Below are 12,995 nucleotides of genomic sequence, written 5' to 3' on the forward strand. Positions count from 1 at the left end.
CGTTTCAAGAAGAGGGTTAAAAAATGTGTGAGAGGTCAAGAACTCCTGGCTGCGATGAATGAAGACAATAAAAGAAATCCAAACAAACAACACCAGGACGTATGATATCAATATACTTTCTTCTTCTCCAAGTCACAGAGGCATCAGACAGGAGAAGCATCATGACAGGTTGACGTAACGAGGTCTCATCGTAAACAAGAAGCATATAACAAGAAAAGAGATCCAAAGCGAACCGCAGCGGGAGGCAGTGAGTTTCCTGCGAGGCGCAAAGAGTTGGGGTATCGTCCTGCAGTTCCCACGCCCCCCCGTTTGCGTCCACCATGAAAGCGTCACGCTTAGAAGCAGTTCAGGCTGCCCTTCTTCTTCTTGTTCTTGCTGATGGCCTGCATCCTCTCTTCCAGCTGCTTGCGCGCAGCCTCTGCCGCCTGCCGCTTCTTCCGCTCCTCTTCGACCGCCTGCATGCTCCATCGGTTGTCCTGCGACTGGTCGACCGGTCGTTCCTTGAGCTCCTTCACCTCAGCTTCGAGCTCTTGAGCACGCTTCTTCCAAGCGTCGCAGTCTGCCTTGACCTTCTTGGACTGCTTCTCCAGATCGCTCAGCGCCTCTTCCAGTGTCTGCGTCAGCTGGCGCTCGGCGCTGAGGTGCTTCTCAATAGTACGGATGCGAGCATCTTGGTCCTCGGCAATCTGAGAAAGATTGAAATTGTCCTTGCTTGGGGGACGCGTCGATGTGGGAGAGCTGGGTCCACCATAAGGTAGAGGGGGGAGAGGAACGGAGGGAGGAGGCGATGGCAGAGAGTTGTGCGAAGAACTCTTGCGGATGGTTGAGTTGGAGTTGGATCGCTTGACATCGCCGTTCGCAAGTTCGTTGAACTTGATCTGATCGTCCGTCGTTAGTCGTGTTTAGCGATTGTGAGAGGGAAAAGGAACTTACCTGAAGAGCCGCATACTCTTCGCGTATGGTTTCCAGCTCGGATTGGAGCTTGATTCGTGAGGACAGCGCCTCGTCAAGCTGTGCGTTACGCTCGGACTGTAACGAGCTCAGGCGGTTGTTGGTGACCTGGACCTCATCAAAGTTGTGCTGCAGCTGCTCTTCGAGCTCCTCGATGAGACGGGAGTTCTTCTTGTTGCGGCCATCGAGGTCTTCCACCCTGGCCTTGACCGCGGCGAGCTGGTCCGTGAGGGAATTGGATTGGGCGTCTGCGTTGCCGGGAAGCATATTTGCAATCGCCGTCTTGACTCCCTCGAGATCCCGGACGAGTGAGTCGTTGATGTTCGAAAGCTCCGTCACATGAGTCGTGAGCTCGCCCACCTTCCGGTGCTCGGACTCGAATGCCTTTTGGCTGGCGACGAGAGACTCAATGCGCTCGCCTAGTTTCTCCAGGGGAATCTCTGCGCCAAAGGCGGCGGCGATCTGAGTCGCAACCCTCGTCAATTCATCCCTCGACTGAGCAAGCTCCGACTCCAGCTTCAAGATAGCCTCTGAATGCTCAGTCATGAGCACCTCCACCTGCTTCTCGTAGCTGGTCTGTTCGTGCTCCTTCAGGTCAGCAAGCTCCCGAGCGTGGGCCTGCTTGAGCGCCTCCATCTCTTCTTGGTGCGCCTTTGTGGCATCTTCGTGGCTAGCAATCAGCTCCTCCAGCTTGGCGGAGAGCTCCTGGTGGCGAGCGGTCGTCTCAGCCGTGACAGAGCTATGGATCTTGGACATGTCGTCCATTGCTGCTCGAGCAGAACGGTGGAGAGCTTCGAGCTCCGCCACTTTGGCGTTGTTGCTGCTAATGACGGCCTTGTACTCGTCAATCTCTCCACGCAAAAACTCAATGAGCTCCTGCTGCTTAATGATCTCCTTCCTGGCCTCATCGACGTCATTCTCAGCAGCTGCTCGAGATTCGGACTCGGCAAGCTGAGCATTAGCAGCCTCGAGCTGAGCTTCCAGTTGCTGGATGGTCGCTTGCATCTCCTTCTCAGTCGTTCGCATAGAGACCAGAGCAACGTGGTGCTTGTTCTCCCAACCCGCCAGTTCAGCCTGCAGCGTCGATACTCTCTCGTTGTATGGTACGGCAGCCTCCTCCTCCTCACTTGCCACAAGCTCTCTGGTAGGGGTAGATGCCACGGATTTCCGGAGAACCTCAACTTCGCTCGTCAACTCTCGCTCACGCACAGCATGCGCCTCGCGAAGGTCGAGCAGCTGCCTCTCGCTCTGCTCCAGCTGGCCTCGCAGGGCGGCAACCATGGACATGTCAACGGGAGAAGCTTTCAAGCTGGATCGCTCACGTGCAAGACCCGAGATGATGGCCATTTTGCTTTCCATCTCCTTCTTGGCAGCAGCAATGTCGGATTCCAGCTCTTGGATTCGTTCGCTTCGAGATTGAAGTTCATGCATGGCCGAGTTGAGGTTCAGTTCAAACGTCTGCATTGTCTCAGGCTTGCCTTCAAAGTACTCGGCGGCAAGGTTCCTCAGGGAGACGAAGGACCGCTGAGCGCGGTCGACACCAAGAAGATTCTGGCTTGACTTTCGGCGGATGACACGGGGGCCGGTGTCGACAGTTCGGGCTTTAGTGACTTCAGTCTTGAGCTCCTCAACCATGTCCAGGGCCTCGTTGTGCTTGAGCTCAAGCTGGGCATACTTCATGGCCAATTCTCTCTCAGCTTTTTCTTTTTCTTCAGCCAAGACTCTGAGTCTCTCGAGCTCCACGGCGAGCTGTTCATTTTGCTCGGTGTGGTCGACCAGTTGCTGTTGCTGTTGTTGTTGTTGCTCATGAAGCTCGGTTGGCACATGACTGTCGACATGATCGGGCTCTTCGACAGACTCGATCTGCTCAACGAGTTCAGCAGGTTCCTTCAGCTCCACCTGCGCGTGTTGCTCGACAGGCTCCGGTTCGATCACCTGTTTATTCTGCTCAACATGCTCAATCTCAGCCTCTTTCAGCTCATCCTGCTCATGCAGCTCAATGTGCTCCACCAGCTCTCGAGTGAGGTCCTCAACTGATGCTGCAGGCTTAGCTGTGGCAGTGTCGTCTTCCGACTCCAAGTCGAGACGCGTAGTCTCCGCCGTGATAGGTGAGTCCATGACTGATGACAGCTCAGAGGAGAGAGACCGGGGCACCGAAGATCGGATGTCATCCTTGGCGTAGCTCGTCTGGACAGACTGGAACGACTCGGGTCGAGTTTCGGTTGCTGCATCAACAGAGATGATGGACTGGCGGACACGATCAGGGTAGCGCGCCTCATCGATAGTGTCCTGAAGCTCGGACAGCTTTCGCATAGCCTCTTCATACTTGGCGTGCAGTCTACCATAGTCGTGAACGGTCGTGTCGTGCTCGGTTCGAAGGGCGAAGAGTTCTCGGGTTACCAGCTCCAGCTTGTCCGAGACAAATTTGGTCTGTGCAGAGGCCTGGATTTTAGCTGCTTCGTCGTTGGCAGGTTCGTCCGCAACCACCCCGGCTCCCGAGTTAATGGCGGCGTCTTCGTCTTTTTCCACGACAGGTTCGAGCTTCGACTTCGCATCTTCATCTCCATTCTCCCGGGTGTTGACTGGGGAGGATTCGTGGTCCCTGCCATCTCTGGGATCCTCGCTCGCTGCAATGTCGGAGCTCCGTATTTTGGACTCGTCCACATGGTCAAGCTCGTGCAGCAAGGCGTCCAGCTTGCCCAGGCTCCGTTGCCTCTCAATGACTTGCTCGAGACGCTCAATCTCTCGCTGCATAAGCTCTGCATCTTGATCAGCCTCGGCGAGCCTCTCCTCCAGAGTGGAGATATAATCCTCGCTCGCCGCCTCGTTTTCGCGAATGCGGAAAATTTCTTTACGCAGCTCAACGATGATGGCCGAGTTCTTCTCCTCGCCGCTGGTGTGGCCATCCAGTTTGGCCTCCAAGTCGTGAAGGTAGCTTTCGGTGCTGGCTTCGCGGTCCGTGAGCTTCTGGATACGAGACTGCAGCTGGGCGTTGATCGTTTCAATATAGGCAAGCTTCGTTTCCTTCTCAAGAAGACTGGTCTCCGTGTTGGACAAGGTAGTTCGAGTGCTTGACAAGGACTGCTCGAGCGTTTGGATGGTCTTCTCATATTCGAGCACAACCTGTTCGACGGCCTTGGCAAATGAGTTAGAGCGATTCAGCCGATCCGTTGCGTTTTCGCCTTGAAGCTCGTCGAGCTGACGATGGTGTTGAGACTCGCTTTCCTGGGCCTTTGCCATTTCCGCAATCAGATGGGCATGGCGCTGGCTCAGGGTGTTGTAGTTTTCCTGGGCGTCAAGCAGCTGGTTTTGAAGCTCCACCTCCCGCTCATTCTGTCTCTCTGATCTCTCGGTGGACCTGTTGGCGCTGCGAGGGCGGAGATCAACTTGCCCGTTGGCACTGCGGATCTGCTCGCGCAAAAAGGCAACCTCAGCCTTCAGTCGTTCGATGATGGCCGACTTATCTCCCTCTTCGACCTGCTGAATGCGGGGCTTGGACTGAATGGCGCGGGCGCGCTGGGCATACTGAACGGTGTTGAGCGTCTCGCTGAGATGGAACTCTGGTGGCGTAACGCAAGCAATCATGTAGGTGATGGCGTTGCCGCCCAGCGAATCCTGCAAGAGTCGCGTGAGCTTGGAGTCGCGGTAGGAGACGTGCGCGCCCGCGTTTCGCGACGACAGCTGGCTGATGACTTTGCCCAGCGCAGCCAGTCCGGCATTGATGGATATTCCTTCCTTTGCGCGCTCGCCCTGCGCACCCGTGTTTTTCAGTCTCTCGCTTCCGGCTAAATCGACAAAGTGCAGCTTGCTGTCGGTCGTCACGGAGATATCCTGGCCGCCCATGGCTTCCAGCGGCATTGAGTGACGCTTGTCGGAGTTTGAGTACTTGCTCTTGCGCTGGACCAAGTTGAGAGAGAAGACGGCGTGGGAGCGGGATGATTTGGCGTTGATGGCAGTAGCATCGGTCTGACGAATGGATGAACCAAACTCAAGGGCGTTGAGAAGGTCGTCGACGCACGTAATGTCGACCTGGTGCAGGCCGGTGAGGATGATGTTGCCCTTGACATCTTCGCGGATGGCAACCGAAGTTCGATCACTGAGCGGAGTTGAGTCGTCTACCAAAAGATCGCGCAGCGTTTCGTTGTAGATTTCCACATAGGTCGCCGTCATCGCCCAGTTCCGGTCGCCGAGGTTATTCTGGCCAAAAGCACGAGGACTCCTGAAGCTGCTGGCGCTCCTCATCGTGCCGTTGCTTCCTCCGCCTCCTCTCTGGACATCCAGCTTCTCGAATAGAGCGGCTGCGGCTCGGGGAATGACACCTACGGAGAAAGTGATGGGTTAGCCATGCGAAGAAACGTGCGCGGCTTGCGCGAAGATCGGGCGTATTGTTGGTAGACAATGGAAAGAACCGGCTGAAGGCAGCGAGTTGGGCAAAGAAGTAAAGTGAGGCGCGTACCCATATCGTCTGGATTCTGCTGTGCGCTGGGACTTGAAGTGCCCATGGTGTATGATTTGCCAGCACCGGACTGGCCGTAGGCGAGAAGAGAAACATTGTACCCTTGAGTAAAGGCGTTGATGCTGTCACTTAGGTAGTCCCAGATGCCATCCTGCATAACCTCGGGGCCAAAGACGCGATCGAAGACGAAGAGCTTGCGGCCCTGGGGAGAATCGATGGTTAGGCTCGTGTTGGACGTGACGTGCACCATGGGGCGCTGGAAGCGCTGCGGAATCAAATCATATCCTGGATCTTCCGGATTCAACGCCGGTCGGACTCGGACAGCTGGAAGTAGTGGAAACGACCGTCAAACGTCAGCTCATCGGTATCAAGAGAAGCAAGCCAGAAACATCAAGGGCAGCGACGCCATGGCGAGACGGTTCACAGGCGTCGGAAACAAAACGAAAGGTGCGTACGTACCAACACGGACAGCCGTCCGGTTGTCCTCATCAGAGGCTCTGCTCTCGCCGCCTTGCTTGCTGTTCATACTCAACCGACTGGTGCTCCTTGGTTGAGAACGAGTAGCAATCGCGCTCAGGGGACGCTGAAGCTTATGCGCTGGCGATGGCGACGCCGGCGGAGAAGAAGTGGCCATGGCGGAAGATGCGAAGCGAGGCGGAGCCAGTTGTCACCGAGGCAGCGAAGGTCCAATATTCGCATGTAGGGGCCCGTGTCGACGGCGCGCACAAGCCGGCGCAAACGCGCACAAGCGACTGCAGGTTAATGACCAAGGCGTGGGCACGAGCAGCGCTGGACCGGTGAGGGATAGCGAGCGAATTAGACAGAAACGGATGAGGCCGGCTGGCGATGTGTCTTTGGGGAGAGAGGGAGGAAAAGGAACGACGATGGTCAGAGCCTCGCGATCAACGAGCGGCCTTCTCCAGAGAGAGAGCTTTTGCGCCGATCGAGGTTCGCTGCTAATAAGCTGGATCTCTCTTTTTTTGTCTTTTTTGCTTTTTCCTCTCGTCTCTCTGTCACTGTGCCTCTAGAGCTCTTTCTTACTCCCGTCTCTGATGGTCCCCCCTTGTCTTGCTCTGTTTGATCCAATCTTGCGCACCTACTGGCCAGTGGAGACGCAATGCTGGTGCATGAACTCGTACAGGTAGAGGTACGAGGACAGCGGAGCTACAGGTACAGGACGGATGTATGTGCGCGTGTGTGAGTGCGTATGTACACGCGTGTGCGTATGTCGGGCAGCGCTACCTCAGCAGGCACGCATGCATGTCCAGCGCAGCACTGATTCGACGGTCGTCTTCGTTCGTGGGGATATTGCGGTTGTACGACTGGATGGGCGGACGGGCGAACAGGCTGCTCGCGAGGAGGGTCTCGGGGTCCTTGTTCGCCTATCAACAGGGCATGTCAGAGCTGGGCATTTGATGGAGACGGCAGGGCCCTTGGAGCGAGTGGATTTGCTGTCCCGTACCTAATTAAACAAGGCGCCAGGCCTTGCCAATGGAGCGGATAGAGAGTCGCGATGGGGCCTGGATCTTGTATGTACCAATACAAAGGACCGGGTGCAGATATGCAGAGGGCGTGGCAGGCCGAATCGAGTCTGCGCGAGTCCTTGCAGAGGAAACGAGGCTGCAGAATGCAGAATGCAGTGCGATGCAGCGACAAGGCGGATGAAGAGCCAAAGGACCAAAGACGTGGTGTTTTTTCCGGCCCGATATTAAAAGGGGGGGAAAGTGCTGGTGTCTGCTACAGTTGGCAGGTACCTGGCTAGTACTCGCAGTAGGGGGGGAGAAGTTCAAGCAATCAATCCGATGGAAAATCATTAATAATTGCTCTAGTGCTCAGGTTAGCAGAGCAGCAAAAGCAGGGCAAAACACCATCAGAGCGGCAAGCAAACCCATTGGCAGTATGAAGGTACTAAGCTGCTTGCTAAAACGACAGACGAGCCCCTAGACTGCGCCATTGCCGGCCGCGTTTGGCTGAGGCTGTCCATCCCAAGACAAGCAAGGAGATTGACTGAAGGGGAGAAGCAGAACGGACGAGCTGGGTCCAATTCAGCCGCGAGCCTTAACACGCCTGCAGCTCAACCTCAAATTGCCTCGCATAGCCCCTAGAAAGCCACCGCGAAAGACCTGAAGCTTTGCGCAGGCAGATTGCAGCACAGGTCTCCGTCAAGTTACAGGTACAGGTACTTTCATTTCACCACCGGCAATTGACCACGGCCAGGTACAGAAGACTTGCTAGCATTGCTGGCGACGCTCCGAACCCCTGAAATTGCCCGTTCCCTGATTGGACTAGCGTCCCGATGCGAGGTGACCAGTTAGCGCTTTGCTCCCCTGGCCCTTGGCCATTTTGGGTAACGGCTGCACTAGCCACCCTGCAAAGCCACCGCAAGCCCTGAGGCTGGAGACCCTGTCGACCTTTCGGAGAGAAAACGGCCTCCAGAATTCTTTGTACGGAGTACTTTTGGTGGCTTTTCGACCTTGATGCACCATCGATCCATTTCGCACAAACGCGAGCATCGAACTCTCGCTTGTTCCTGGTTTTGCCCTCTTGGGCTAGACTGCGTCCTCCTTGCCGGGTTTATCAACGCAGGTACAGAAGCGTAGGTACCTCCTTTGGCTTGTACCTATACCTGCGCTCCTCCGCCAAAGTCCGAAGCAACAGTCGAAGCAGCGAGCAGTCATTCCTCTCTATGCAACCAAGATCTCGTACAGTATCAACATCATCGTCTCTCTCTTCCCCTGTTCATTCTACTCGTGAAGTCAAAATGTGACCCGTGGAGTCTCGAAATTACTTGCACGATAACCGAACGCAGAGAACGAACAAAAGTGTCCGCTCCTCGTTCTCCACGATATTGCCACATGCGCGCGCGATTGACAAAGAAACCGACGATCAAGGCTGACTGCAAGTGGAACGCGAAACATGTGCTAGCGTGTGATTGCTGTTACCGTACGGACTCATCCTAGTTGGCAAAGTTGGTAATCGGCGATGGAAAACGTCTGGCGGGCTGAGTCCATGTCTGGTCATTTCCCTCTACAAGATGGCTTCAACTTCTGATACTGACAGTCAAACGGAGGAATGAATGCTTGGTATGTTAGTACCTACCTACCCTGTGCTATCGACGATACGCCCAAGCGCCCTATTCACATGTGGCTATCTCTGCCTACAGAAATGGCGCTTGACAGGTCAAATTGCCCCTCAGATTTTGAGCACCTTGATATCTTCAGTCTCATGGCGATTGCGGTGCATTGTCTCACCCACTTCATCTGCAAACGGGGTACCAAAGCTCCGGTCAAGGCCTCTTTCAGCTACAAGGTAGTACCTAGTAGTACTACTTCGTACGGAGCACGTATTGCTTCGTAACACGGTGAGTAAGATGACGCACCAGACCGGGGTCTCATTTCCGCCGCTGCCGTCATTTTTGCCGCCTGCTCTCTCACGATTCAGATCGCTTTTCTCTCTCTCTACGTCCTCCAAGCCGTTTCACCTGGCCGCCTCTTCATGCGATGCACCACGTTCCATCAAATCACCGAACAAATCGATGGCATCACTTGTTTGCACTCACAGTAGTACTGCTCGATGATAAAAAGGGGCATGACTGCTAATTATCCATGATGGACATGGCCGTGTCACATCACCACCATGGCGCTTTTCAAGGGGCAACCGGCTATTGTTCGCAGGCAATTAAACCTGTCGCCGACACCAGGGCGATCTTCGCCCGCTGTACCCAGACATCGGCGCTTCAACCGAACCGACACGAGCAGCGCCAGGTGTTACTTCCAGAGATTAGCATCGCAATGCCTGCATGACTTGTGCTTCCGTACCACAGCAGGCACAGGACCAATATTGCTCGTACTTCGTAAAGGATATGCATCTGTGATCTGCCGTTGTGATAATCCCCTTCACCTGACGAGTACTACCCATACTTATCACTGAAAGCCTGGGCTGCGTAACCCATGCGCCATAGACTTTGTGGTGGGAGATGGAAGACCCAGATCTTCGTTTACATGTGTTGTGCTACCCTACACCACCACTACATTTGTCATTGGCGATGATACAGATTGCAAAGCTGTAGGTGGGAGAGAGAAGAGGAAGGCAAAAATAAAGGAACACCCTCATGCTGTAAGTCTTAGTCACTGGATTCATGGAGCTGCCGGACACCTGCGGAGATTCAAATGAGAGCCCCTGCTCCCTACCACGAATTTTACATCCACATCTAAGCATTCGGCGATGTCAAAAGGGACCTACAGCCGGCCTATCCGCCAACAGCGAAGGAGAAAAGGAAAGGTCAACTCAAAGGTGATTGGATGAATCCGAGATTGAGGTCAACGGGGTTCAGGTGAGATGTCTCAGTTGCACCAAGAATTACAAATACGATGGCAGATGAATCAGTATCCCTAAGCAGGAAATCGGGAAACGTGTATGATCCAAGGGCATCATGGAATGGGCTTGTTCGTGTAGCCGTAGACAACGTCGTGGTCTGATCAAGCGAGTGAATCCTCGAGAAGCAGGAATAGCAGGCTTCCACTCCGGTCTCTGATAGTTAGCTGCTATATGCACGCAGTCTATGTTGAGGATCCAAACGTTTCTCTACATTAGCTGCCATCCGCTCTGGCTTTTCCATGGGTCGTACTAGCCGTACCAGCTCTCTCGCGTAGACGGGCTCTCTAGATCTCTGCTCACACATCTCCAGAATGCCATTTTCCCCAAAGCCATACTTGGCAAGGGCGCCAGGTCGGCAAACCTATACAGCGACGTGGGCTTCCCGGATGAGCAACTTCAACTTCTGGCGATTACTCTCCTCTCGAATATCGATGCTGTAGTTTCATTTCCCCAGGCTGAACTTAACCCTGAAGAGACACAACATAAAGGGGGGAGCAGTGCATCGCATTACACTAGAGGTCAATTCAGCCGGCGAGCGAGCGATAGATGGTCGGGCAATTATTCTCGCCAGATCATCAAAAGGTGCCATATATTACAGCTGACTTGCGGAAAACAGCATGTCTGCACCAAAGAGGGAGCAGTAGCTTAAGTAATCATACAGATGCCGTAGAAACAAGCCACACGTGACTTGGCGGTTGGCGCGCGACCGGGATCGCGTCCGACTCGAGACTTGCGATAAGATTGAAGCTGCAACTGATTGCAGCACGAACCCTTGCTGACGTTGCATATGAGATGGCACGGCATCACGGCCTGGCCGGCTTCAGCCTTGGATAGCCGCTCTCCGAAATCAAGCCCGCTCTTCTGCTCTCTCAGCTGCCATGGCTTCCCAAGTGATCGATCTGATCTCGTCCAGCCCGTCCTTGCCTGCCAGAGAAGCATCGCCATTGGCATCGTCGCCCATTGCCATTGGCAGTCCACAGCGAAACAAGCATGGGCGTTCTCGGTCACGTTCACCGAACCTGTTTGTCACCTCCGACTTGGGCATTACCGACGACGAAGCTGCCCGGCACGATGCCAGACTCGCTAAGAGGCCGCGGGTATCTGTATCAGAATCACCGCCTGTCAATCTTCCTCGGCCGCCACAACCTCCGTTCCTCAGCGCCATATCCAACAGGCCAAACAGAGCAGAATTTGATCCGATTGAGTTCACAAGCTCAATCGACCCGGACACTCCCAAAATCCAACACCATGCTATCAAGTCCTCGACTGCACCGAATCTTGATCAGACACACCAGGCGCCTCCACACATAGGCTTGAGCTCCGACCCTTTTGCAAGCTCTCCTCCTCCTCCGCCAGCGGCTGCTGCCGGATCGAAGCTAATATCCAGCCAAAATACGACTGCAAACATCATAATCGATGATATCTCTGACCCCTTCGCAAGCTCGCCGCTTCCTCCTCATCAACCTCAAGCCCCTCTGCCTGATGGTCACCTGATGCCAAGCGTTGCTGGATCACCGGATCTTTTTGCCAGCTCCCAAGACGACAACCTTCATCGGCCTGCCAATGCCTCCACCTCTCGCAGGGCAGTGTCTGTAGAGGTGGTTGACCAATCTTGGAGGCGGAGACACTGGGATCCGATATCAAGTTCGGCCCCAGAGCAGACCCCACGAGTATCTCCTCCGAAGAGACCTGTTGCCGAATCGCGAGATGCCGGACCGATCGTTATCAGCATTGACTCGGATTCAGCAGGCACATCGGACGACGAGTTTCCAGACATTGCCGATTTCGGCGTGTCCAGTTTCAGACCACGTCCCCGCTCTCCCATTCGACGCTCTCGTAGCGATATCATATCCTCGAGGAGTAGCAGGCCTAAAGCGGCTACAGGTGCGGCTACAGCAAAAACCGCAGAACAACGGGCTCGTGATAAGGAAGCCCAGGCAGCGGCCAAAGCCGCAGAAAAGGAGAGAAAGCGGCGAGAGAAGGAGCAATTGAAGGAAGCCAAAGCCTTGGAAAAAGAGCGTGCTACTGCGTTGGCAGAGGTGAACAAGGTCCGCACAGACAAGAAGGTCTCGACTCCGGAAATGATTCTCAACATGCCGTCAGGCATAACGGAAGGGCTCAAAGCCCAGCTGGAGACACTGCTGGATGGGCTAAGCGTAGAACACACCACCTGGAACAGCCCTGTTACCAACGCCTTCAAGTGGCAGAGGAAGGTTCGGAGTCGTTTTGACGAAGAGATGGGCCATTGGGAGCCTGTGCCGCTACGTATCATGCCGGAGAAGCACGTTCTGATCTTGATGACGGCCGATGAGTTTGTCGGCATGGCCGTTGAGGACACCGTAGACTCCAGCGTGTCTCAAGCAAAGAGGCACTTCCCTGGCCACGAGCTCATTTACATCCTCGAGGGTATGAACCTCTGGCTGAGGAAGAACCGCAATATCCGAAACCGCAGATTTACATCAGGCGTGCGCGCGCAAGATCAACCGCCTCCCGAAGCAACGGCAGCATCATCTTCATCGACAACGACAACGACAACTGCTCCTCGTAGACGCCGTAAGAACGCCGCTGCCGAGGAATACATTGCCGAAGACATTGTCGAGGATGCCATGCTGCACCTGCAAATCGAGCACGATGTTCTCATCCACCACACCAATGTGCCCCTAGAATCAGCACAATGGATTGTTGCCTTCACTCAGCACATATCGACTATTCCCTACAAGAAAATGCGCGACAAGATGACTTCTGCGGCAGGGTTCTGCATGGAGAGCGGACAGGTTCGGACGGGCGACGATGCGCGCGATACCTACGTCCGGATGCTGCAGGAGATTGCACGCGTTACGGCTCCGATTGCGTATGGCATCGTGTCGGAGTTTGACTCGGTGAGCAAGCTTGTTACTGGCCTTGAGCAAGGAGGGCCGTTGACGTTAGAGAGCGTGCGAAAGAGCGTGAACAAGGATGGCGTGGCGTCGGAGCGGACGGTTGGACAGGCTGTGAGTAGGAGGATTCACAAGGTGTTTACGGGGAGGGATGAGACGAGTACGGATGTGTGATGATGCTCTTTACTGCCAGTGTCCGCGATTTGTCTTGGAAGCTTGGCATGGATATTGAACGCATGTATAGGATAAATGTATAGGATAGATGTCACCCAGTGGTTTTTAAAGAGACGAGTCGCAAGGTCTTTATTATTACGTCAAGGTAGTTATCACGATGA

At 54.6% G+C, this 12,995-nt stretch overlaps 2 protein-coding genes across 2 annotated transcripts; one reads left to right on the forward strand and one right to left on the reverse strand.

Moving 5' to 3' along the window:
- Positions 1–333: 333 nt before the first annotated feature.
- Positions 334–6,087, reverse strand: BBK36DRAFT_1179836 (kinesin-like protein; the record flags this gene model as incomplete). The annotated part of the gene is made up of 4 exons (XM_024896191.1): positions 5,867–6,087; positions 5,408–5,731; positions 934–5,270; positions 334–878 (listed from the first exon to the last, which is right to left on the reverse strand). Exons 1-4 carry the CDS (start codon positions 6,039–6,041, stop codon positions 336–338), a joined length of 5,379 nt encoding a protein of 1,792 aa, XP_024746946.1. The 5' UTR covers positions 6,042–6,087.
- Positions 6,088–10,662: 4,575 nt separating this feature from the next.
- BBK36DRAFT_1161585 (hypothetical protein) lies at positions 10,663–12,834 on the forward strand (the record flags this gene model as incomplete). Its single annotated transcript, XM_024894383.1, has 1 exon — positions 10,663–12,834. One exon carries the CDS (start codon positions 10,663–10,665, stop codon positions 12,832–12,834), a length of 2,172 nt encoding a protein of 723 aa, XP_024746947.1.
- Between the last annotated feature and the right edge of the window lie 161 nt (positions 12,835–12,995).

The sequence above is a fragment of the Trichoderma citrinoviride genome (assembly GCF_003025115.1).
Source record: "Trichoderma citrinoviride strain TUCIM 6016 unplaced genomic scaffold BBK36scaffold_12, whole genome shotgun sequence".
Taxonomy (NCBI): Eukaryota; Fungi; Ascomycota; class Sordariomycetes; order Hypocreales; family Hypocreaceae; genus Trichoderma; species Trichoderma citrinoviride.